The sequence below is a fragment of the Marmota monax genome, unplaced genomic scaffold (genome assembly GCF_021218885.2).
Source record: "Marmota monax isolate L192 unplaced genomic scaffold, Marmota_monax_Labrador192_F-V1.1 WCK01_AAM20220418_F8-fsc00059, whole genome shotgun sequence".
NCBI lineage: Eukaryota > Metazoa > Chordata > Mammalia > Rodentia > Sciuridae > Marmota > Marmota monax.
This window is the reverse complement of record NW_026693595.1, coordinates 454,449-481,368: the sequence shown is the minus strand read 5'-3', so window position 1 is coordinate 481,368 and position 26,920 is coordinate 454,449. Positions and strand designations below refer to the sequence as shown.

Genomic DNA, 26,920 nt, shown 5'->3' with positions numbered 1-26,920 from the left:
ATGCTGACACCAACACTTTTTCCTTTTCAAGTGATTTTCTATCAAATCACCTCATGGTGGGTTCACACAACCAAAATGTAGTCCCAGCTATATCCTGAGGAGACAGGAATATAAATAAGCAGGATCATGATGTTTGCTTGCTCCCCTGATGCTTTCTCCATCTAAATTCTGAAAGTTTCATACAGTTTAAACCAAAGGTTATTGAGAAGAAAGAATTCACAAAGAAGCAAATACCTAGCAAGGGGAAAGGGTAGAGTGGGGGGAAGAGAGAAGACCACCTTCCCTTACTTCAGAATAGAGGTAACCCATTTTTCTCTGGAGTATACAGTAGTCCTCCCTTATCTGTGGTTTTGTTTTCTGCAGTTTCAGTTACCTGCAGTCAACTGTGGTCCAAAAATAGAAGACAGTGCATTATGACATATTTAAGAGGAGAAACTATGTTCACATAACATTTATTCCAATATATTGTTGTAATTGTTATATTTTATTATTAGTTCTTTTAAAAAATTTTTGTGGTTGTAGATGAATAGCATGTCTTTATTTTGTTTATCTTCATGTGACGCTAAGGCTCAAACCCAGTGCCTCACTCATACTAGGTAAGCACTGTGACACTGAGATACAGCCCCAGCCCCTTATTATTAATTCTTGTTAATCTCTTATGTACCTAATTTATAAATTAAACTTTGTCACTGATATGTATGTGTTGGAAATGGCATATATAGGGTTGAGTACTATTAGAGGTTTCAGACATCCTTGGAGGGTCTTAGAATATATCCTCCACCAAGAAGGGAGATAACTATATACAGATAAGAGGAACAATTGTAAGGTAGAATTGTAGAATGATGCTGTGGGGCTAATTCTTACCCTGATCCTATGTAAAAATCTCTGGCAAATCCCATGATATTTCTGGATACTCTTAGTTAACATAGTTCCCAATGCATTTTAATAAGATGTGGTCTCAATTTAGTACTCAAAATGCCCAGCTCATGCCCTAGGCAAACTTGCATTCCTGTATAGAGGTAAGCTTCTCCCCTCTCCTAGCTAGGCCCATTGCTGGTGGAAAGGAATGTGCTCTCTTCTTCAATCTTTCCTCACTTGTTCCTTCTGCTTCTCATTACTCTTGGTAACTGTAGTTTCTGACCCCCTTTAGGTTGGAGCACAAGGAAGTAAGATGAGGTCAGAGGGGTGGGAAAGTCATTACTTCACTGTTACTTCCTGGAGTCAATATTAGAGCTCTCTGCTCTTCACAAGTATTTACAAAGAGGCTTTGTTTAGTGTAAGATCTTGGATCTTTTGGAGCTCCCTTCTCCTACCTCCCTATGTTCCTAGATAGACAGAAGGAATTTCTATTTCTCATTCCCCAGCCCTGGCCAAGCTTGCTCTGTCTCTAGCTTCTATCACCTGAGACCTGCTTTGCTTTCACTTATACCAGCTCTTTTGGAAAAAAATCTAAGAAAAATGCACGTTGGCTATCTCTCATGTGTGGCCTGGGTCTAGCCTATGCTCAAGATTTCTGTATCTACTACTCCAATAATTTTCTTGGCGTGAAGGCGCTTAGTGCAGCTAGCCATTCCAGAACCCACTGTCAACCCAGCCAGCCAGCACATTTCTCACTCTTTAGCTATTCCAGCCACTAATGAAAGCAATCATGCCCACGGTGTCTCCCAAACTGAAAGGGGCACCTTGGGTGTCTCCTTGAATGGTCCTTTCCAAATTCATTGCCAGGCTCCTGTTTCCAACTTCCAAATTCCAATATTTTTATTCCCTTTAAGATAGTGAGAGGTTTAAAGTTGTGAAACTAGATTTCATATGCTTTTGAAAATTATATATCCTTGTGCTATGGTTTGAATGTCCTCATCAAAACCCATGTTGAAACCTAACCCCTACTGGGAGGCGTTCAGAGGTGGAACCAGGCCAGACTTTTAAGAGGTGATTGGACTCTGCCCTCGTGAGTAGATTAATGATCCACTCATGGATTAATGGGTTATCTCAAGAGTGGATCTGTCATAAAAGTCATTTTACTCTGTCTCTTGTTTGTGCCTTTCTCACCATGTGATACCTCGCATGGTATTGGGACCCTGTAGAGAGTCCCCACAAACAAGATGGCTGTCAAAAGATGTTGACCAGATGCTGGTGCCAGGCTCTTGGACTTCCGAACCTCCTGAATTATAAGCTAAATCAACCTCATTCTTTATAAATTATCCCATCTATGTCATTCAGTTATAATAACAGAAAGTGGACTAAGACTCCTGGTCTCATTAATGACTATGGAGGATAATCTACTGGCTTGGTGCTTTAGCTGAACTGCCTAACTAAAGGTCTCTCTGCAAGGTTTTCTCCCATTTGTCCCTTCAGAGCCAGCTTCCACCGTCCTTCACTGCTCACTGCCACAGCACAATGACTTCACAGACAGCATCCAAGTTTCTCCTGACCTCTGAATTCCTGTTGGTTTCAGCCAGTGGAAAGCCCCAGGAGGTATCAGGAAGGCGGAAGGAGAGTGAAAGCAGAGTGTTTAGCTCTCAGTTTCCTTTTGTTTGAGGTCACCATAAACTGACCATGAACTTGACCATTCCATGAATAAAGACTCTTTTTAAGGTGACTTTTTTCCAACTATTTCTGCCAAAGTTCTGGAAATTTCTCTTTTCCTTTCCCCTTCAGACTTACACTGGTAGCTGCCGGGAAACAATTCTCTTCTCTGCAGTTTCTCCACCTTGTCTTCACCTAATAAACTGGTTCAATTCATTAGAACTTTGTCAAATGACCCTAACTGAATAGGTCATCTGTTCCTGCTGCGACCCAGACTGATACTAACTTTCACAAATATATTGTCTTGAAATGCTCAACATTCTCATATTTTTCAAATTCAGCTCTACCACACATAAATATAAACTCACTCAGCTTCTTATTCTCTTGAACTAACATTTCTAACTTGAGCATCTATGTAGGTGTCTTCTTGCTCTATATTTCCCTATTACAACAAATTCTTGTAAATCTTTATGAATATTTTCAAAGTAGTTTGTAAAAAGCTATCTATAGTACTAGAGACCTTTAAGCTTGAAAACAGAATATTAGAGTCCTGAAACATAGTCTCATCTCAAGAGGCAAGATTTATTAGTTGGATTGATCAAAAAGCAAAGACTTGATTCTATCACTGTTATTTCCCAATGATTCTAATGGGTTTAAGAACACTTGATGAGATCATCTTCATCTGAATATAACTAAAATATTTTTAAAAGGTACAAATTCAGTTGGATTTCTGTATCTATGGGTTTCATATCCATGGATTCAACCAACAGCAGATTAAAAATACCCCAAACATCCAAATGCAGCCAGGTGCCGTGATGCATGCCTGTAATCCCAACGTTTTAGGATGTTGAGGCAAGAGGATCACTAATTTAAATACCAGCCTCAGCAACAGTGAGGTGCTAAGCAACTCATTGAGACCCTGTCTCTAAATACAATACAAAAAATAGGGCTGGGGACATGGCTCAGTGATTGAGTGTCCCTGAGTTCAATTCCCAGTACACCTCCCCACCAAAAAATAACATAAATTGCATCTGTACTGAACATGATTTTTTTCCCTAGCCATCATTCTCTACGCAATAATGAGTGACAACCATTTATGTAGTATTTATATAATATTAGGTATTACAAGTTATCTAGAGGAGATTTAAAGTGTATGGGAATATCTGCATCGATTACAAGTAGATACTATGCCATTTTGACTGGACTTAAGCACCTACAGATTTTGTACCCAGAGGGAAAATTGAAACTGATTTCCCATGGATACCAAGGTAACACTATGCATGTGAAACTAGATAAGAAAGAGATAGGCTGTTCAGGGGTTCTGGTGGAGTATGATCACAAATTATTTCCAGCTCCTTCTATCTGGAGGCGGAATATCATCCCATTTCCATAGGGATGGTGGCCCTAGGACTTGTTTTGACAGAATGTGGCATGACTTCAAGGAACTTTTGATTCTCAGTCCCCAAAATTCTTGTTTCTGCCACCATGGATGGCTTCTACTCTCATGTGAAGAATCCCAGGATGAAAGATCTCATGGAGAGGAGACCAGCCATTCAGTCATTCATTCCACCCTCCCCAGTGGACACTCTACTGATCAAGGCTGTCCTAGACCGGTTAATCCTAGCCAGTCCCTGACCCATGACTGTAGCAGAGTGAGCTTTAGCAAAACCAGCAGAACTATGACAAATATGAAATTGTTTTTTGAAGTGTTTGTGAAGTTTGTGGTATAGTGAAAGCTAACTGAATTAGGAGCTTTTAGTCTCTCATACCAGAACTCTTACATTGTGTTCACAGTCAGCTAATTCAGGCAGTTGCAGACAAATCTAGACTGTGGTAATGACTAGCTTTTTCTTCTGTGGCCCAATACAGAATAATAGCAAAGGACAGGAATTTGGAGTCAGATGTTCCTGGATTAGAATATCGCTTGGTTGTTCGAGACAGTTTATTTACCCTCACAGAGTCTCCATTTAATCATTCATAAAATAAATATAATTGCCTACACCATAAAAAAGGTGTCATAACTTTAAGAGACAACTAATATAAAGCACCTATAATAGTTGTGGGAACATTGTAGGTACTCAATGAAAGTTAGTTCCCTTCCTCAGTATCTGTATATGCATGCAAACAGAAGTTGAGACTTAAATGTAATTGCTCTAAGCCAGTGTTCTCAAAGGGTAGTCTCTGGACTGGGGACATCAGCATCATCATGGAACTGACTAGAAATATAAATTCTGAGGCTCCCCCTATATCTACTGATTCAGAGACTCTGGGAACAGAATCCAGCTTTCTGTGTTTTACCAGGCCCTCTAGGGGATTTGGATACATGCTCAAGCTTAAAAAATCAGTACTTTGGACTAACAGAGATCATGACAAAAGCAAGTATGAATTTCAAATTTTCTTAAATTTGCACTTAAAAAATATTTTAAGATACTACTACTATATTACTGGTAAAGTCATTTGCTATCCATAAACATTTTCAGGATAGACAGCTCCAAAAAATTGCTGTACCTAATTTATTTTAACATTCATGAAGGGCTTAGCATATACCACACACCATTCTGGGCATCTGCCAATATTAGCCCATTTAGTCCTTAATATAATTCTCTGAAGAATTATATTGAGGACTAAATATAATTTATGATCCCCTTTCAAAGACAAGATACATTGAGGTTAAATAACTGGCTGAGGATTAGAGAGCTAGCATGTGTTAGAGCCAAAACAATTTGGTTACTGGGTTGTGATTCATTAACCTCTACCTCATATTACCTCCTTTATATCTATGACTTTTGCTTTGTGTTCAGCAAGGGTTAGCAATTTGCAAGATTTCATGGACTCCAAGGTGATCAGCAACTACTTAGTAATTCACACCATCGTATCATAAAGAGGTTATACAAAACTACATCAATTCAGAAAGTACCATATCCTGGCAAACAGTGTTTGTATTTTTGACTTGAGATTTCAAAAAGCAGATTGGTAGAAACATAGTTAACAACATTTCCTGAGCATTCCTTTCCTGGTTAGCAAGAGGACCAAATCCTTGGAAACAGGACCAAATCCTTGGAAACACCAACACCAGGGAAGGAGGGGGACTTTCACAAACTCAGAGAATCCAGAGTCTGGAGCAAGGAAAGGCCTTATGAATTCAAGCCTAGTACCCAGAGGTAGATTCCTTTAGGGGGAGTTAACCAAGAACTTTCTATCCACTGGGGGCTGGGCAGAGGAGTAAATTTATTGAAACAATTGCACACATACTGATATCTGGCTGTCACTTTCTCCATTAGAAGAAACTTAAAGTTTTTGCTTTGTTTTAAATTTCTAACCTGATGAAAAATGTGTAGTGCCTGTTTTGTCTCTAAGACCAAACGAGAACGGTGACTTGGTTTCAAAGTTTAAAAAGTCATGAGGCTCATTTAACTTCATATTTTACATGTGTCAGATTAAGAGATACTGTGGGAATATCTGTGCAAAAAGTGCCTTCTGGGTTTGTGAAGCTAAATTCAAAATGGGGATAAGGCCATTTCACTGGTGTTTTAACTCAAAATCAGTAACCTTCCACTTTAGCACGTGTGTTTCCCCTTTCTGAAGAAGTCTTCCTTTTCACCCCACCTTCTATTACTCATCTCCCCAACAGATCTCATTTACACAGCCATGTTTTTGTTTCAATGTCAACTCCTGGGACTTTTTCTGATCTTCCTCTCCCTTCCAAATCTGTGCTTCTTTGGAATCCTGTCTTGGCTCAGTAGAGCCAGTTGGAATGCCTGATCGTTAATGTTTATGGAGGACAGAGACCACTGCGGCACAAGATCTAGTCTATACTTCAGGCACACAGTAGCTGCTCAGTAAATGTTTAATGACAAATGACAAATCACTATATTAATGAGTGATTAAGTGGATCAAAAAAGTGAGTACATGAATTTGAGTCCTTCTTCTCAACCTTGGTGTCGCAAGGACACATAGGCCAATCTGGTGGGTATAGAAGGAGCTGGGATGTTAATGGCTATAAGGTTGAAAGCTTCATTATTTAGGTTCCTTGGGCAGGTAGTAAAATGACTGTATTATTTCTGGTTTGGTATAAAAGAAAACCAAAGGCTCAAAGGCTATTACCAGAACTCACTTTTTAAGGCCAAAACAATGGGGAAGTCACCCACAGATATTTCTGGCACAAGTATTTGTAAAAAAAAAAAAAACCCTGAAAACTAGTTTTCATAATGGAATCATAAAATGAATCTTAATCTAAAATATTGGGAGGCAAAAAATAACCTAAAATATTTAATGTCAAGACACACTTTTTCCAGAAGAGTTCATTTATAAAATAGGCATAATAATAAGAACTATTCTAAAAGGTGGTCATGAAAGTTCATGAGAAAATAAAAATAAAGTACATATGCACTCAGTGAGTGTCTGGAAAACATCCAATGAATGTTGGCTGCTATTTTTTTTTCTAAAATTTTAATGATTAAAGGTACTAACTAGCACCACACTATGAGTACAGTAAGTAAGTTAATTACTTACTTACTGAAACAAAATAACCAAACCCTGGTTCTAGCATCCTACCTGTTTCCCTGTTTCTACCACCAGGCGGCATTACTGACCCATAATAAGGCTCTCTTCTCCAACAGAGGGTACAGCACCTCAGCAGCCACCATTGATTAAGGAACAACACCTAGGATGTCCATTCTAGAAAGTAACTATCCTCAATTATTATTTTATTTGACTTTGATTATTTCTCGGAGCTGCCTCTGACTACATGGTATAAATCTAGCATTTCATTTTCTTGTGTACTAGAAAGCCATCCCTGTTACTTAGGGAACCAATACAGCACTTGTGTGTGGAAAGGGGACATCACAGCCTACTGGTTCTCTTTTAAAGAGCTTTTTCCTGTCATAAGACAAGGAAACAACTTTCCTCTAGTTTCATAGCCTGCTTTTCTATGACAAGTTGCTACAGTGTCGTAATGAACCATTAAAATATTGCATATGATTTGCAGGAGTGTTACAATCAAACTAATTTAAACTAAGGTCAGGGCTCCAAATCAGCAAAATAACTCTGAAGGCAGGAGACAGAAAATAAACCAGAGGAAAGGTAGCAATAGCTTCTATTAAAAGTAACTCCAGGCAGCTAAAACTGGTCTGAGCACATTCCTAAAAATGTAATTAGCCAAATCTTTCCAGAAATTAAACCATCAAAATGACATTATAGCACACTTTAAAATGTATTTACAGAGTGAAAGAGCAGTCATCCTGGCACATCACTATGTCCTGAGGGTTTTCCTTCTTATAAGCAAAGATGCAGAAGAGCATTAGATACGGTGCTATGAAGAAACTGTCACAGATACATTCTTGGACAATACTATTTCTTAATTTCCTCGGCAGTGCTAAAGTTGAGAATGGATTAACTCAATAGGTTGTTTTCTGGTTTCTTTGTCATCTTATGAGATGATTAAAATGACAAGAACAAAGGCTTTCAGTGACTTTTTCAAATTCCAACAGATATTAAAGGGCAATGAGTGACAAGGGGGTGCTGGGTTCTGCCAATGTCATGGAGCTTATTTGTCAGAGAGGGAGACAGCGATCCTCCACTTCCTTCCTCAGTAAAGGGCCAACTTGCCTCCTCCTACTAAAGGATTCCAATAAAACAGAACTGCCTGCTTATTATCTTTGAAGGTTTCAAAATATGATTGGGTTTGTTTAAGATATAGTGCTATGAATTCATTCAAAATACCTTCCAATCAATTGCTCATTTCCCCAAAGAAAGAGGTTCTAGATAAGGAGACAGAGATACCAAAAACATTCCACCCAAAGGGAGCACCTTAGGCATTTGGATGACATGGAAAAAAAATTTATTGTTTTTTTAAATGACAAATATGCACTATGATGTTACTGGAAGGAAGGAAGGAAGGAAGGAAGGAAGGAAGGAAGGAAGGAAGGAAGTATGGAAGTACCCAGGCATGAGAGGTGGCCATGAAGACTAGAATAGTGTTTCTGAAAGGAGCCTGTGAATGTGTGGGGAAGGGGAAAGTTGTGTAAAGTCTACCAAGAAAGCGAAAGGTGGGCAGTGATCCAGGTGGTGTGGAAAATCCACACTGTGGCCCAAAGGCTATTACCAGAACTCATTAGAACAGCCCTCAAGGTGAAACCTCAGGAGGAAAGATGATGATCCAGGAAGCATCAGTGGAGAGCAAGCTCTGCGTCTCCAGCTGAAGAAGAGAGCAAAGAGCAGAAAGACGAGGCTTCCAAAGCACATGCCTGGGTCCCCAGTAGGCCTGGTGACTGGTCAGCAGAGGCAGCCGCCGCCATGATGTTTTGTGTTCAAACAGGAAAGATTCTAAAGATTAATTATTCAATGCTAATATTTATTCCCTTAAATTTATGACCTGTGGTATCCAGCTGCAGGCAACCCTACCTACTCTGAGTGTAAGCTAAAATTAATAACTGTTGGAAGTCTGATACAATTGGCCAAAGTGCATGAAACTGACTAAGCAAATTATGAATCACAAATCGAGGTTCTACTTTTTTCTTTGATGACAACAGCAAAACAACAATTTCTTTGGGTTACCTAAAAAAAAAATTTTTTTAAAGCTATGAGCCCTTGAGTTACACTGTCTCACCTAGGGATGGATTTCTATTACATGCAAGTGATTGGCATGCCCCTAAAGTTCTAGTGACCTTGTGCTTATGCCCAATAAGACCCAAACGGTAGGTACATGGACATCGGCTGTATATGCCAAGGTGTGGGAGCCAAGAAACAAAAAATTTTATGGAAGAAAATCTGAGAGTGAATGACACAGCATGGATACCAGGAGCAACCCCTCTTGTTTGGAACAGAGTCTTCAAACAAGGCCTTCTTCATACTCTTACCTCCGGACGCACATGCCCCTCATCATGTCAAGAACTGAAGTCCGTTTCCCAGTGGTGCGCTGCAGCGGACTTGTGAGGGTTGGCAAGAGCTGATAGCTAAATTTTCAGGAAATCTGACCTAATCAGCTCCTAGAGCCTCCACCTCTTACCATCACTCCACTGGTATTAAGTTTCTACACGTGAACTTGTGGACACAAACATTCAGATCATAAAAGTATTTATCTAATTCCTGTGGCAAAATAGTAGCTAGAAAGTGTACAAAGGCACTTTCTACTATTTAGTACAAGATATTTTGAACTAGAAGCAAACTAGATGAACCAAATTTTGTGACTCATTTAAGTCTACTTGAAATTAACCAATAGGTTAAAATAGAGAAAAACTCTCAATGGAAACATCACTTTGACTCCAACTTGAGTTTAACCAGAGACACAAAATAAGAATTCCATTACTAGGTATTTTTAGGTAGGCAGGTTTTGCTATAGTTTGGACCTTGAAAGCCCCTCAGAGGCCTGTGTGTTGAAATTTGCGTCTCCAGCCTGCAGCACTATTAGGTGGTAGTAGAACCCTTAGGAGGAGAGGCCTAGTGAAAAAAAGTTAGGTCACTGGGGGGTATGTCCTTGAAGAAGATATTGGGACCTGGTCCCTTCCTGCTTCTCCTTTTGCTTCTTGGCCACCATAAGGTAAACAGCCTCCTCCATCATACATTCCTGTAATGATATAATGTATTGCCAGAGGCTCAAAGACAATGGGATTAAGTGACCGTGGACTGAAACCTCTGAAACTGTGAGTGAATTAAACCTTTTCATCCTTTTAAGTTGATTTATCTTGGGCATTTTGTCACAGTGACAGAAAGTTGACTAACATAGTATCTTTGACCCATTTTGGCCATCAGGATTCAAAATATTATAAATTTCAGTTTCTTATGTTTCTTCAAAGTTGAAGTGCTATCACTACTGATATAATAATATAGTGATAATAAACTATCCTTTAAATAGGAATTTATGATTCTCTCATGTCAGTTACATCTCACCATCAAGAACCACTCATAGTTCAATAGAAATGAAAGTTCACTTTTCTGGGTTCATGTTTCACTTTCCATCCTGCCACTGTTATGAATTATTAGCTTTAAATTAATTTTCAATTGCCATCTACACTTCATATGCTTTATGAAGACTGATTTTAAATTCACATAGTGAAAGTTGCCTAGCCAATTCTGTTTTTTGCAAACCCCTTTGGATTCTTAAGTCATATGAACTGAGACCCTCAATACCTCAGATTCTCAAAGGGTTGTTATTTGGAGTAAGCATAGCGCTCAATAGTAATATTGTTTCAATTCAATAAAAAATCTCTACCATTATAACTTTTCACTAACTGATTAATTGTTCCCCATTTTGGATACAGATCTGAAAAAAGCTAATTTATAGCAAGGAAATCCAGAATACATATGATCTTGAATTCTAGAGACAGACTGAGAAAACATGTACACACTTCTTCCCTTGTACAAGGTGTGTCCTACATATTCTCTCCCCACAGCATCTTTTTTCCTATTACTCATATCTACTTGACTGCTCTTGCCAAATCTCCTCTACTTCAGGGTCAATAATGAGCTCACTATGAGCACTTAGGACTTAAATGATATTTATAGATCAAAAATTAAAATGAGTTTTAAAGAAAGCAAAGTAAAAAATGTGAAAATAAAGAGGAAGACAATTTGGCATGGAGAGTAGATAAGAGAAGGATGTCTTCCAAGGATGTCTTAAGGAGGTCTAGACTGTCTGACAACCTGATTTGGGAACAATGACAGGCACCTGAGAACTTACTAGTGAATCCTTGGTGGGCTCAAGCACTATCATTTTAACTCTTCTTATTGTAGTCAGGAAGAGTTAACAGCCTGGACCCGAAAGAAAACGGAAGCACTTGTGATTCCAGCCCTGCAGAATGGTTGCACTTATTTCTACTGGTTGGGTAGAATGGCTTTAAACAGTTAAAAGTCATTTTCAAAACTCTTCAAAGTATTTGGCATTTGGAAAAATATGCTAAAAATAGCATGCTCACCCAAAAGAGACTAGGCATTCTATCACAAACTAAAGTAGGAAAACACATCGTGACCTCCCAAAACATTCCAAGCTGAAATAATGAGAATCATCTTTGGTGCCTGAATTTGGTATAGATTTCAGGCTGGTTTGCTCAGACTTAAGTCCTGGTTACAATGGGTCAATTATGCTCACTGAGCCCTGAGTAAACTTTTCCTTTTGTTTGGGAGGATTTTGCACAGTGATCTTGGAAATTCCTTCTGGTCTGTTCTCTGAAGGCTAACAGAAAATGTTAGTATTTTTCCTCCTGCAGTGTTCCAAGGTGCAGCATGGCTGGTGATCTATGTGTAGAGCAGAATGAGTCAGGGATCTGAATCACTCGACCAGAATGCAGCCCACGTGTTCTCTCTTTTAGGTTTCAATAGCAGAGTGTCTGGTCATGAAGAGGCCCCCAGCTGAGAGCACAGCAGAAGGACAGCCCTCAGCCCAGACAGAAAACAGACCTGAGCAGTTCTTCAGGAGTCCAGCTCCAAGGGGAGACAAGATTTCAAGAATTGAAAATCTCTGTTGTTCCTCATTTATAGGAAACTAATTTGAAATAAAAACACATGGCAGAGATACATGAAATATGCTTAGCAGACCATAGGTTCATATACGCAGTCTTATTGCCACTTTTATTCTTTTAAGTTGTCTGGATTTCATTATGACATATATCCTAGGTTGAATTATGTCTCCCTCAGATTCATAAATTGAAGTTCTAACTGCTAGCACCTTAGCATGTGACCTTATTTGGAAACAGGACTGTTGTAATAAGATGAGATCATTAGGTGGGCCCTCATCCATTATGACTGATGTTCTCATATAAATGGGGAAGTCTGGACACAGAGATGTGCATAGAGGGAGAATGATGTGATGATAAGGGTAGAAATCAAGGTGACACTTCCAAGAGCCAGGGAACAACAAAGCTTGTCAGCTAACCATCAAAAGCTAGACAAAAAGCAAGGAAAGAATACATTCTCAAAACCCTCAGAAGGAACTAATCCTGCCATCATCTCCATCTTAGACTTCCAGCCGCCAGAACTGTGAGCTGATGTTTCTGTCAAGTCACATGGTACCTGCAGTACTTGGTTATGGCAGCCCTAGCAAATGCATCAGTATATAATGTACAATGTAAAAATCAGTCATTGTACAATTGATCAAAAAAAGTGACCAAGTGAGTGCCTGGTTGTGGTCCTTCTTGAAGAAAGATACTGACTTAGAGTCTTTCAAGAGATGCTTGAGTGAGGTGTAACAGCATTTGGTACCAGCAAAGGAACTATTGCTGTGATACTGCCATGGACCTCAACAGAATGAAAATATGTGTCCCTTCCCCCATGACATCCTAATATACCCTTTCACCATGGAGTAAACTAGGCCCAAGAAGTACAGTCATCACCAGTTCTACTGGCAAAGGAACAAAGGCAAAGTTTGTTCCACTTACACTTAATTGGTTATTCACCAATTCTCTTCTGATAGTCAAATTGAAAAGCAATGAAAGGGGTACAAAGGATCAATACAATAATCATCAACCAGTGAAGTAGGATCCACTATGTGACATGGGTGCATGCAGACTTGGAATGCCCCAAAGGCCATGTGAACGGCAGTTGCTTTCCCATGATCCTAGCTTCTAATAGTCCTCTCTGAAAGATGGACTGCCTCCTAACTTAGGTAAGGCCATTTTGGCCATCACTTTTTTTTTCTTTAAAGAGAGAGAGAGAGAGAGAGAGAGAGAGAATTTTTTTTTTTTAATATGTGTTTTTTTAGTTATCGGCGGACACAACATCTTTGTTTGTATGTGGTGCTGAGGATCGAACCCGGGCCACACGCGTGCCAGGCGAGCACACTACCGCTTGAGCCACATCCCCAGCCCCTGGCCATCACTCTTTTAAAGTCACTTTTGCTTTAACTTCATATATTATGCAAAGCAATTGAGACTCTGCATTATTAAAATAATTTGCTTTTTATGATAGTTCATTCATACCTGATATTATATGGCTTTGTTTAGGCTACAATTATTACTATTTTTTGAGATATACTACAATACAAAAGAGGGACATAGGGCTTGGAAGCTGTTGTGGTTTGGATCTTAAAGCTCATGTGTTGAGGATTTGGTCCCCGATGCAGCAGTGTTCAGAGTGCTACATGGAGCCTTTGATAGATGATTGGATTATGAGAGCTCCAACCGCATCAGATGGATACATACTATAATGGGTTTGGGGCAAGGGGCTTCATTTTAAAATGAGCTATCTCTCTCTTTCTGCTTCCTGGCTGAGTACTTTGCTCCACCATGAGTTCCCCACCATGATGCTTTGCCTTGCCATAGTCCCAGAAACAATGGAGCTAAGTGGCCATAATTGAAATTTGTGAAGCTATGAGCCAAAATAAATAGTTACTTCTTTTAAGTTGTTTTTATCTGGCATTTTGTCACAGTAATGGAAAGCTGGTTAACACAGAAACTTTTTCCTCATCATGCATAAGACCAGAGTTTATCTACCTGCAAAGGCAGTGGTCTCCACCTCCCAAACCAGTGATTCCCTCCACATAGCATGCTGTGTATGTTATAAGGAGATAAAATCTTCTAATTTTATGAATATATCATTCCAAGGAAAATTAATTGTGTCATCAGGCAAATAGAGCCCATGACACATACAACTGTGAAATCACAGTGTTTCAACAGACCAATGAAAATGTAAGAAATCCTCTTTACCTTTTCCATAACATGCTATAGAACCACCATTTGATCTATTCCAGTTTCAACAGCTAATTAATTTGCAAAGCCACCCATTCTATATTTGGACTGCTGGATAGGCAATATTATCTATGCATATGTGGGCCATTTTTTTTATTTTTCAGATATCAGTTTCAGCCACAGTTTTTTAAAGAAACCAGTTGGATGGTAACGAAGGAAGTTTTTTTGGATGCTTAGGTGGGCATTTGAATTATTTAAACTTAAAAGGAAATAAAATCAGATATCAAAGAATCAAATTGCAAATACAGAGATGTATTAACTAAATATTTGCATTTACTAAGTACCTACTGTGTGCCCAGTACTACACCAGAAAATTGAAGACAGATGTCAAAGATAGCATCATTATCCACAATTAACTCAAAATATTATCTAACCATGATTAAATATAAGAAACAAATTTTGAATCAATGGACGACACAGTATACAGTTACTTCCTAAGTTGGTTAGGACTAAATTTTGTAAGAGTTCAGAGGATGGTAATAAACAGTGGAGAGTTTTTAAGAGTCATCATGAAGTACCTGGGTTGACCATGTTTGGAGACAAGCGAGATTTAGAAAATCATAGGAATTAAGAAGATTTCTTTGAGAATGTATCCATATTTATAGGGTAATTATACAACTACTCCAAAATACACAAAATAAAATTACGAAGATTCTATTATTATTGTTAAAGTGAGGTGGATGGGAATGAGAAGGATGTTGAACTATAATCAAACGTAAGTAGGAACCAGGAAAACACCATTGCATCATGGCATAATGCAGGGAGAAAACCAAACTCAGCCCTTAACTTGGGTATTTTTCTAACTGACAAATTGGATAATTAACGTGCAGTTTGTCCTTAAAGAAAGATATAGAATATTCCCAAGGAGTTCTTTCCTCCATATCTCAGTCACCTTTAATGTCCCCCACTGTGCAAAAGTGGAAAGCTCTTGTTTAGCTGATTAACTGTACCCTTCATTATATATACAAATGTCCTTCTCCCCCTCCCAGATTATATAGCACTTCCAGAGACCTACTTAACCACCTGATTAATTACTGGACCTCTATGTAAATTACTGTCAAGACTAAGATGATCATTTCATCACTGATTCTGCTTGATGAACATTTACAGTTTAACATATCTGACAAAGCCATTTGTAAACCTCTATAATATAAATGAAGGTACATTAAAGCTACAATAAGTCCATAATATTAATAGCCTTAAAATAATTTGCTAACTACAGACAGTTCCCTAAACAATTACAAGACGTTCTATGTTAATTTAGAGGGGAATTCCAAACAAGGCATTTAAAACCTAATAAGATGCCATTAAATGAAGGGGACAGGGGAGGGGGGGAAATAGAAAGAAAACCCTAAGGCTTAAACTAGTAGAAATGATTCTCAGAGCTACTGACCCTTGCAAGATCCATGTTTTCTTGGATTTAAGACACAAAGTAGATTTCTAATTGAAGGTGATTATCTAGATACTACTTCCCAAATTGTATATTTTCTTGTATTGATTCACATCAACAACTAATTACATGGAGCATTTATGAATCTGAAAAGTCCACAGGAACAGTCAAGGCAATCTCTGGACTATGTACAATGAAAACAAGCTCTGTAAACTATGAGGCACTACACAATATGACAACAGCCTGCCTCCTGGTATTTGTGTAGACCTAAGACTTATGATGTCAATCAAATAGGAATGGATTTTTATGAAGAGATCACAGAAAAAAATTCTTGGCTTGTTCTTGAATTTTCTGGGGTGTGGACACCACTGTGCATGCCTGTGAGTCCACTGAAATATACACATTGATATAGTCACCGTCACTATGAGGGAAAAAGGAACAGCAACATACACTTTTAAAAACCAAAAGACAAATTCCTATGCAGCAAATTTTATCTCCACACACTTGACTCAAGAGCTAGGTGACTCTACCTAGCACCAAGGTGGCTAGCCCGATGGAGGCAATAAAACAGCAAAAAATATGCAGACTTCTGCCAAGGCCCAAGTATGCCTCCATAAAATATAGTTCCCATTAGCTGGGTTAATTAAGATTAACACACAAGTCATTGAAAACCCCCAAAGTGGACAAAAGATAATTTACTATGGAAAGACACAAAGACTAGAAGTCACTCTGAGTCATTCAATAATACACTGGAAGGAAGTTTCTTATTAATACTCAAGTTGTCACCATTGATTATAAAATGAGATGCATTCAAATAGCTCACAAAAAGCTAAAGAACCCCTTGTTTTGTTAGTGAAGCTCTATGAACAAGGCAGAGTGGAACCCAGGAAATGTGCAAGTAAACCTAATCACATATATTATAATTACTATTAAACAGATTAACACACACACACATATGAATGTTTGCATTTTAGGTCTTGAGACTCCACGTCTGGCATTTTTCATTAACTTAGCATAATGTTTTCACAAAAAATAATAACTGGCATGCCAGGCCAATCTCAATATCTCGATATATTGTTGAGAAAGCATTGCCATCCTTACCTCGAGGGTCATGTTCACAGTACTAATGGCCACTTTTATTTCTCCATCAGAAAGTTCCTTTATATCTTTCAACATTGTTTGTTCAATACTTAAACCTGTGGATAACAGGGGGGAAAAAAAACTGTGTTATGCTTTGGGAACTCTCTCTTTTTAAAAATAATAATATCAAAGGATTAATGAATGCACATTAATTTCAACATTTTGTCTTATAATGTCACTTTTATTCATCATATGCACCCACTAAGGCAACAATCACATTTGTGACTATGTCTACACCTGTCAAGTTCCCAGCAGGAAAGAAGAGCCACCCCTCATGATGCAAAAGAAGGCTCTTTAATGTTGGGACACTTACAGAAATATGGGTAAAAGATGGTGCAGCATCTACAGAGCAGCAAAGGGACAAGGGAAGGAAAGAGAAATCTGGAACTGGAGAAGAGATGCTGCCAGAAACAGCACCAAAGCAGGAAGGGAGTGGGGAAGAAATACCACCGCTGTTCCTCCCCTTCCCCTGTGACTGCGACGAGAGTGGAGGTAGGAAAATGGAGAAAAACAGGCAAACTAGTCAAATCATGCCAACAAGGCCAAGATTTGCTTTCAGGGTGCATTTAGGCAAGTCCCTATGTTTTCTAGTATAATTTTGTTCAAAATGCACTTTATAAATGTAACCCATAGAACTATCATAATTGAGTTGGCTTTAGCAGTAGGGGTTATTGAATTCCTTAATTGATGGGAAGAATAATCCAGAATGGCTAAATTATCCAGAACTACATAGTTGTAGTCAATTGACCAACATACTTCAATGAAAGCTATCACAGCAAAACAAGAAATGGTTTGGCCCAACATTTAATCCTCACACTACATTCTTATGTCTGCTTAGGCTTATTGTCTTAGAAGAAGATCCACAATAAAGCTTAGTAAAGCACAGATATCCTTCCCAGCTGTTTGCTAAAGACATCACAGTTGGATTGACTACCCTATCAACTTATAGTACTGTCAATCACAGCATCATGAAAAACGGGTATTAAATATTTTTCTTTAACTAGAAGATTGATTTGTAGAATACGTGTGACATTAAAAGTCTGGTGTTGTTTTGAAAATGAATGAGAATGCATCCCATCCTGCAGCTATGCATACACTCACATCCCGCCTGGCACACAGGTAACTGAAGGCGTGGCAGTTGCTGTCAGTGCCTCGCCCATACTTCGTCAGACCTTCCCGCTCAGTGTGCCTTGCAAGATGCTCCACCACCAGCACCTGCATCTGTTCCTGAAGGCTTTTTTCAGTCACCAGAACAAATTCTGGGGAATTAATACCCCTTGGACTAGGTGGCCTTCACTGTGGGTCTACTGATAAATTCTTAACAGGCAGCAACAAAACTTAATTTGTAATGTTTGTCAGTTTCTGTAGTGTCAACACTTCTACCATGGCTGATCTTGCACAACCAATTCAATATCAACCAATTCACAAAATTCCTCCAAATTTAACCACCAGCCTTTGGAGCCAGAGTGAGCATGTTCCTGCACCACTGCACCCCTCAGCTGGGTGTAATTTTACACACTCTTTCCCAGGGTTTGCTGGTGGCCTTCACCTCTGTTTTTCCACTAAAGTAACTCGCTTGAGAAAGCACTCTACTCCCCTATCAGTGTGGCTGGGATGGTCTCCCAAATAAACTGCTTTGCCCCAGGGAAATCCCAAAGTAAAGGAGAAAGTTATATCATTTAGTGTTTGCCTTGGATGGTCTGGATTTAAATCCTGGCCTGGACACTTTCCTGATGTGTGTTTGATGTTGGGAAAACAAAGAAGCCTTTCTGTGCTTCAGTGTTGTTATCTGCAAGATGAGGATAGATAATTAAGCACCTGATTGTATAAGGATTCAGGAAGATCATCTTTGCAGTGTTAGACCATCAGAACCTTGCGTAAGTTAGGAATTCACTGAATTACAGCTATTTGTTATTATAAAACAGTTGATCCTGAAATTTACTGTCCTGATAAAGCATAAATTTAGAAAGCAATTTTATCAGCTTAGCCATCTTCTCTCTCATTTCTTGCTAACATTAATTGATTTTTGAAATCCCATTGTGCTTGACATTGCTTCTGCCTCATTCCCAAAATAGAACTCTGTAAGCACAAGGATTTCAGGTAATGATGCATCTGGGGTGTTCATTAGACACATGAATTAACCACACATCCAGACACAAAGGCCTCAGAGGAGAGGCCACAGGGCGGACTGCCTGTTTCCAGGTGAGCCAACATCTGAGCCTGAAAAGTCTTTTACAAGCACAAGGCAAGAGAAAAGAGAGAAAGCAGATTCAAGTTCACCTTCTCAGGCCTGACAACGCTCTACACAGAAACTGTCTCTACTTTGGAAGCGGCGGAAGCCATGGGAGACAGAGTCACTTACCCTGGGCACTGAACTGGGTTTCTTGCAGGACATTGATGATGTCCTCTCTTGGAGGCAAGTTAGGAAACTTTTCTTCCAGGACAGAAAGAATCTCTTCCTGCTTCTCTGAGATCTTGTCAGGATCCATGGTCATCCACTTGAAAAGGATGCTGCCTGAAAGGCATGAACAAAAATGCCCTTGAACTTTCAGCCAGCCAAGTCAGGGGAGGAAAAGCAATGTCCTTGTTCTCCAGGTATTAATCTCTGCAACTTAACTGACCCCTGCATGCTCCATGGCACAGAGATTATGGATAAAAGAACAACATGTATACATTTCCCCCAACGCACACAACACACGCAAGTGATCACACCTCAGTTTTAAATTATTTCAAAATGGTAATTAGTGGTAAACTACTTAAGAATCTAGTCAACACTAATCGCTTTAAGCAATCACAGAGAATAGTGTTCCCACTTATCACATTTTACATACGAACTTCCTCGTTTTCGTAACTAAATGCTTGTATACTTTCACCATTAGTAACTGAAGAGTCTGACAAGGTGGTTCACCTGAAGTCCACTGCTGACCTTTCAAGCTCCAAGCACAGTTTTGAAGTAGTTTACTATGATCTAATAATTATAAGGTTTCACGAGCCACGTTTAAATCACAGGTATACATTAAAAGTAATTTGCTAACACAGTTCTCAGGGGAAAAATGTTAAAAGATAGATTGGAGAGGTAGACAGAGGCCAGATCATGAAGGGCCTTACAAATCATCCTGAAACTTATCTTTTATGTTCTAAGGGGAATGGAGAACATTAAGTAGGAAGAATAATATGCTCAATTTCATGTTTTATATGAATCATTCTGGCTACCATGTAGAGAATAAATCAGAAAAGGAATATTGGTAGGGTCAGTAAGGAGGGTTTTTTTTTTAATATATAAGAAGTAAGAAAAGAATGATTTAGCAAACAAAGAACTGGACAGACTCAATTTGAATGATCATTTAAAGGTGGAATGTGGCCAAACATATTTTGAGTATATATATATATATATATATATATATATATATATATATATATATCCTGTAGTCTGACAATTGCTGACGTAAAATTCAAAAAGATCCCCATCTGCTTCTGGCTAGGATTGAATATTTTGTATCAAGAACAAGAACAAGAAATTATATCAACAATAGCAACAGCAAAAAGTGCAAGAATTAGAGATATGTTTTAATTTACATTAAAACATATCTCTAATTCTGAGATTTTTATCTATAGTCAAAATGGCAATTATCAAGAATACAAGTATCAAATGTTGGTGAGGATGTAGGAGAAAGTTCACTCATACATTACTAGTGAGAATGTAAACTCATGCAAACACTCTGGAAAGCAGTATAGAGATTCCTCAGGAAACCTGGAATGGAACCCTCATTTGACCCAGTTATCCCACTCCTTGGTATATACCCAAAGGACTTAAAATCAGCATACTACAGTGACACAGCCACATTGATGTTTATGGTAGCTCAATTCAAAATCACTTAGTTATGGAACCAAACTAGGTGCTCTTCAACAGATGAATGAAATGTTGTAAATATGCATAATGGAACACTACTCAGCCATAAAGAAGAATTAAATTATGGCATTTGCTAGTAAATGGATGGAACTGGAGGCTATCGTGCTAAGTAAAATATGCCAATCCCAAAAAAAACAAAGGCCAAATGTTCTCTCTGATACATGGATGCTAACACACAATAAGCAGAGGGGAAGGAAGAATAGAAGTCCATTGGATTGGACAAAGGGGAATGAAGGGAAGGGAGGGGAATGAGAATAGGAAGGACAGTAGAATAAATTAGATATAACTTTCTTATGTTCATATATGAATACATGACCAGTGTGACTCCACATCATGTACCACCACAAGAATGGGATCCTAAGTTATACTCCATGAATGTATAATATGTCAAAATACACCATTCTGTCATGTATATCTAAAAAGAACAAATTTTAAAAATAAAAAAAATACTTTAAAAATATCTGCAAGATATTTTTTAATTTTTAAAATCCATTACAGGATTAGCCATGTGATACACTCTAAGAAGCCAAGATCCTGGGGAGAAAGTAAGTACTTTCTTACTTACTTCTAAGGGAACCCAACCAACATCAAGTTGCTATTCCTGGAGGGGTATTTGCTATTTCAAGTTGTGTCCAATGAGCTGAGAAAGTTAGAAAATCTAACAATAGTTTCATAGGGCTTGGAGGCTAGAACTAGAGTCTAGGCCCTCCACAGAGAAGCAGTCTTAATAGCCCAGATTTTGACATGGGACACCTGAAGAGCTACACAATAGGATGGGAGTTGGAAAACTTTGGTCTGAAGGTCAAATCTAGTTAATTGTATGTTTTTATAGACAGTTTTATCAGAACACAGCCATGCCCATTCATTTATAATGCTGTTTATGGATTTTGTGTACTATGAAGTTGGAGGTGAGTAGTTGCAATGGAGACTGTAGATCCACAAAGCCTAAAATATTTACTATCTGACCTATTCTGAAAACATTTGCCACCCTCATGTAAGGAAAAGAGTGAAGTCAAAACAACAATTTTCGTGAGGATTGAAATCCTGATGTGTACCACCTCAAACACAGAATAGATTATGTTTATCTGCCACTTTTCTAATTCCTGAAATTAGAAAAGTGGCAGATAAGTGTAAAAGTGTAAAACTAAATCCTCTCTGGAGCAAAAGAATTTCATTATTCACTGCTTATCATGTCTACATTTTTATATACAGTATTCAGTCCTCAATAAAAAAAAATTTACCTGGTATAAAAGAAATAAGATCAAATGACTAAAAACTTCAGAGGAAAAACTCATGAGGAAAAGAATGGAAACATCCAAAGGAAAATTTAAAAGTTAGCTGGAGAATTATAGTAGAAAATTAGACTCTATAAGTAAAACATTCAAATGAAATATAATAACTGAATTTAAGAATACAAAAATATGTTTATGGAAAATTAGACACACTGAGGAAAACATTAGTGAACTCTAAAATATATCCATATGGAAACATTAAGTGAAAAGGGAATGAAAAAACACAGAGATGAGTAGAAGAGACATAAGGAACATGGAGACAGGTTTAACACACGGGTAATTATTCCCCTTGGAGAGGAAAGGCGGGGAGGTCGGGGCAATGGGTGCACTGATGCTTCAAAACTGATTAATACTATTCTAACATTCAAAAATCCTATGAGCCCAAATCAGCACTAATAGAAAGAAAAACACCCATAGGCACATGACAGCAGAAATTTTTTTTTAAATTATAGGAAAAACAATAACCATAGAAAAAAGACATGGCAACCAGGAGAACCACAATGAAATTGAGATGAACTTCTTGACTAATGCAAAGAAAGAAGACAATGGAACTACACTTCAAAATACGAATATAAAATGAAAAAAAATGCCAGGTGCAGTGGAGCATGCCTGTAATCCCAGCAGCTCAGGACGCTGAGGCAGAAGGATCAGAAGAGTTCAAAGCCACCCTCAGCAACTTAACCAGATCCTAAGCAACTCAGCAAGACTCTGTCTCTAAATAAAATTTTTTTAAAAGGGTCTGGGGATTTGACTTAGTGGTTAAGTGCCCCTGGGGTCAATCCCCAGGACCCCCCCCCCCAAAAAAAAAAGAAAGAAAAAAAATGAAATTGAAATAAAGACATTTTCAGAAAAAAAAAAAAACAATTCCTACAGAACAGCTTAATGAAAAGAGGCTTCTGACATTGGCTTATGATTCAGTTTAACTTAACAATTAGAAAGAAATTGATGTACTAACATCAGCAGTAAAATCTAACTAAAAAAGATGCTCACCATACACTGAGTTGTTTTTACAGGATGAGACAGGTCATGCCCAGCTTCAGCCCAGGGACTCATCCGTGTGGCAAACTCTTCAACTTAACATTAGAAACCCATTCAGTATTACTCAGCCATGAAAAGATTGAAATTACAGCAGATGCCAGGTAAATGTATGGAACTGGCGATTATCATGCTGAGTGAAATAAGCCAATCCCCAAAAACAAAAGCTGAATGTTCTCTGTAATATGTGGATGCTAACACACAATAAGGGCATGGGGGAGGGAAGGGTAAAAGTTCATTGGATTAGACAAAGGGGAATGAAGGGGGCATTGGAATAGGAAAGACAGTAGAATGAATTGGATATAACTTTCCTATGTTCATGTATGAATACACAACCAGTGAAACTCCACATCATATAAAACCACAAGAATGGGATCCTAAGTTTACTCCATGTATATATAATACGGCAAAATACACTCTACTGTCATGTGTATCTAAACAGAACAAAAAAGAAAGAAAGAAGGAAAGAAACCCATTCAGCAGTTACAAACTTAGTTTAAATATCAATGTCAGGGTACAGCAGCCAAAGACACCTGTTAGCGTGTTCAAACCTGTTTTGTAATGAGTGTTGACTTAACTTCCAGCAAATTCTTCAGAAGGAAATACTTATATCAATAAACTTGTACCCCAAAGTATCTCAGTGACTCATAGGCTGATAGGGAGGAGAGCTGAATTAACAGCAAGTAATGAAGAAAACAATTATAATCAAATAGTAACAAACATTTCATTCTATTAGGGAAAAAATCAATCACAATATTCTTTGTTCAAAAAAAAAAAAAGGAGATGTGCAGGGCCTCTTGCCAAAAGCAATTGCAGCACATTAATATTAAACACGATCTACTGGAGTCAGAAGTTGTTTGGGGAAAACATCCAACACAGTAAAGGCATATTCTGCATGATAAATTCTTAGCAAAAAAAGAAGGAACTTAAGCCTCTTTTCTGTTTCACCTGGGATTGATGTTTCTTTTCATACAAAAAAAAAATCAAAGAAGAAAAATGAAATATAATTTAGCTCATATATTTTTCCTAGAAATGTTTAAAAAGAAGCAAGTGCTTCCTATTTCTACAAATTGAAAATGTCCAAATTTAAGAATAAGGCTTATCTTTGTATGACTGAAGAAGTAACACTGAGTTTGAAGAATCATTTTGGTTTTGTATCTAGCAGGAACAGTCATAGCTTTCCCCTACCCCCAACATCTTCCTAAGCAACACAGCCTTCCTTCCTCCTAAGCAAGACAGGCAACCAGGCAACGTAACTCCCTTTGGACTTTATAACCATTTTGGGAGAAAGATGATTCACTCTCTGGCCGAGAGAGACTGGGGGAAAAAAAAAAAAACCTGGCTCCGTTCCTTTCCTATTTGGCCTCCTTAAAAGGATCTTTTTGAAGTCTGTTAATCCAGGCTACTAAAATAGCAAGCAACTATTCTTTATTAAAGGTCAAATGGAATTACCAGAGAAAGGAGAGAGTTTTGTTTTGTTTTTAATCCCAGAGCATAGTTTTTCCACTTAGTCCTAAACTAAGTACAATTGCTGTTAACAGTTTCACTCTTCATCCTGTGACTGCTGTCAAGGCCATATACAAATAAATGTGGTAAGTCATTTAATTTAGGCAAAGTGTGGACTTGATCCAAGTATGCTGGCAATCAGTGGCTGAAATCTCACTGCCAGATGGTTCCCAGAAACATACACAAATACACATGTGCACACACACAAACCCCAGTGTGCTGACTTGGCAATTTAATGGGTCTCAGATTTGGCAGTAGTCCTATACTGTACATCTCTGGGGAAATAAAAGAATACAGGTTGAGGAGTCTGGTGAGTCTACAACCATTTGTTTCTGGCACAAATCCAGGGCATAACCAGAACCAACTTTAGGCCATCTGACAGTACAGGGTGACTTTTAGGTATGTTCAAGTTGCAACATGTTCAAAAACAATAAAAAGAACTTAGAACCACATGGGAAGTAGGAAAACTGGAAGACGAAAAGGAGATAAAAAAGAAAAAGAGGGAGAAGAAAAAGAAAACAAAGAAAAAAGAAGAACCACACAAGCAAAAGCAGAGATGGGGAGGGGAAGAAAGAAGCAAAAATTTGACACAGTTCCAAAAATCAAGGTGATTTATGATCTTATTCTGCCATCAGCACTTTCTTTTCTTACACAATAATTAGAAAGTAATTCTACACTATACCACTCCTCAGAATTTATCCTAAAGAATTAATGTCATCATACCATGGAAGTACATACATATCCATGTTTTGAGCAGCACAATTCACAACAGCCCGACTATAGAACCAGCCTGGGTGTCCACATATAGATGAATAGATAAAGAAAAGATGGGATATATTCAGCCATAAAGATGAATGAAATTATGTCATTTGCAGGAAAATGGATGAAACTTGAGACTATTATGTTAAGCAAAGAAACCCAAACTGAGAAAGTCAAGGGTTGTATGTTTCCTCTCATATGTGGACAGAAAGGTGCAGAGAATGGGGGAAGTCTCATGATAATTGAAGGGAGATCTGTAGAATAGAGGAAAGGGACCAGGGAGAGTGAGGAGAGGGAAAGGGGGAATATTGGTATCAGCCAAATTATATTGTTATATTGTGTGCACATACAAATATGTAGCAATGAATCCCACATTATGTAAATCTGTAATGCACCAATTAAATTATGGAAGAAAAAGAATAAGTAAAGTAATGCTGCATAAACACATGCCTTTTCAGATGAAAGTGGATGCTAATGATTTGCATCCTGAAATGTCCAAATTTTGAAGTACGGTCTGTTAAAAAGACAATAAGACCTGTTTGTTATAAGAAGTTTCAGTTTAAGAAAATGCATCTTCTGGGCTGGGGCTCAGTGGTAGAGCACTTGCCTAGCATGTGTGAGGCCCTGGGTTCAATTCTCAGCACCTCATATAAATAAATGAATAAAATAAAAGTCCATCAACATCTAAAAAAGAATTAAAAAAAGAAAAAGAAAATGCATCTTCTTTGCTAATGGAAACCATAAAAAAAAATGCTAAAGAGAGGGAAATAAAGGGTTCTTGCTATTCCAGAAACCCCTAAGGAAAAGTGCAGGAATTTTGTAGAATTGAAGATCAAGGATCTGAGAAAGAAGTTTGCCCCAAAGAGGCTTTGATAGGCAATGAGGAAACTAATCTATGAAAAAGCTAGGCACCATCACAGGAATATAGTCAGATGTATAGAACTGAGAACAGAATGACTAGGAATTGTGAGAAAAGCTAGCAACTGCTACATACCTGCAGAACCTAAATTGGTGGGAGGATCAGAGGTATCAATGGTAACAGGGCAAGGTCTGAAAGATGTGGCAGCTTCTTTCCCTTCTCCATGTGGTCAAAACCACCTTTGTTAAGTTTATTTAACAGGCTTCAGTTAACTTGCTGAGAGTTCCTGATAAGGCGTAGGAACACTCAAATATACCAATAGCAAACATACCAATCTACAAGTGTGGTTATGGCAAAAGTGGTAAGAAACAAATTGCCTGGGCAGATAGTTCTTTGCTGAATTTCTTGGTAGATAAAGCATCATCTGCCTGAAGGACCTGATTCTTGAGATCTATGCTGTTGAAAACAATTAAACGAAGTGTCTAACTTCCTGAAGTCCTTCAAATTATTTTCTTTGTGAGGTGAAATGAAGAAAAAGACCACCTATTTTGTAAAAGGCTGAGGATGTTAGCAACAGGGAAGACTAGATCAACAAGCTAATTAAAAGAATAAAGTATGGTATCAACCATGGTGTTTTTGTAATCCAGCCAGTTAACAAACAGAGATCAATTGATATTTTTTAAAAAGAAAGAAAATGCAAATTATTTCAATTTTGTTAAAATCTCCAAAAAGTCACATTGAGTCACCTGTTGACATCTATCCAAAACTGTCCTGCAGGTCCCAAAGGATACAGTGATGGGAGATTATCAGAGAAACACAAGCCAA

General features: G+C 38.1%; 1 protein-coding gene across 9 annotated transcripts in view; it reads right to left on the bottom strand.

Annotated features, from left to right (window-relative positions):
- Prune2 (prune homolog 2 with BCH domain) overlaps positions 1-26,920 on the bottom strand; it is a 266,156-nt gene that overhangs the window by 182,112 nt on the left and 57,124 nt on the right. For all 9 annotated transcript variants that reach the window (XM_046459424.2, XM_058583989.1, XM_046459423.2 and 6 more), the window contains exons 5-6: positions 19,097-19,249; positions 16,696-16,790 (exon numbers count right to left, since the gene is read on the bottom strand). In XM_046459424.2, the coding sequence (XP_046315380.1) occupies positions 16,696-16,790; positions 19,097-19,249 (248 nt within the window). The remainder of the gene's footprint in view (positions 1-16,695; positions 16,791-19,096; positions 19,250-26,920) is intronic.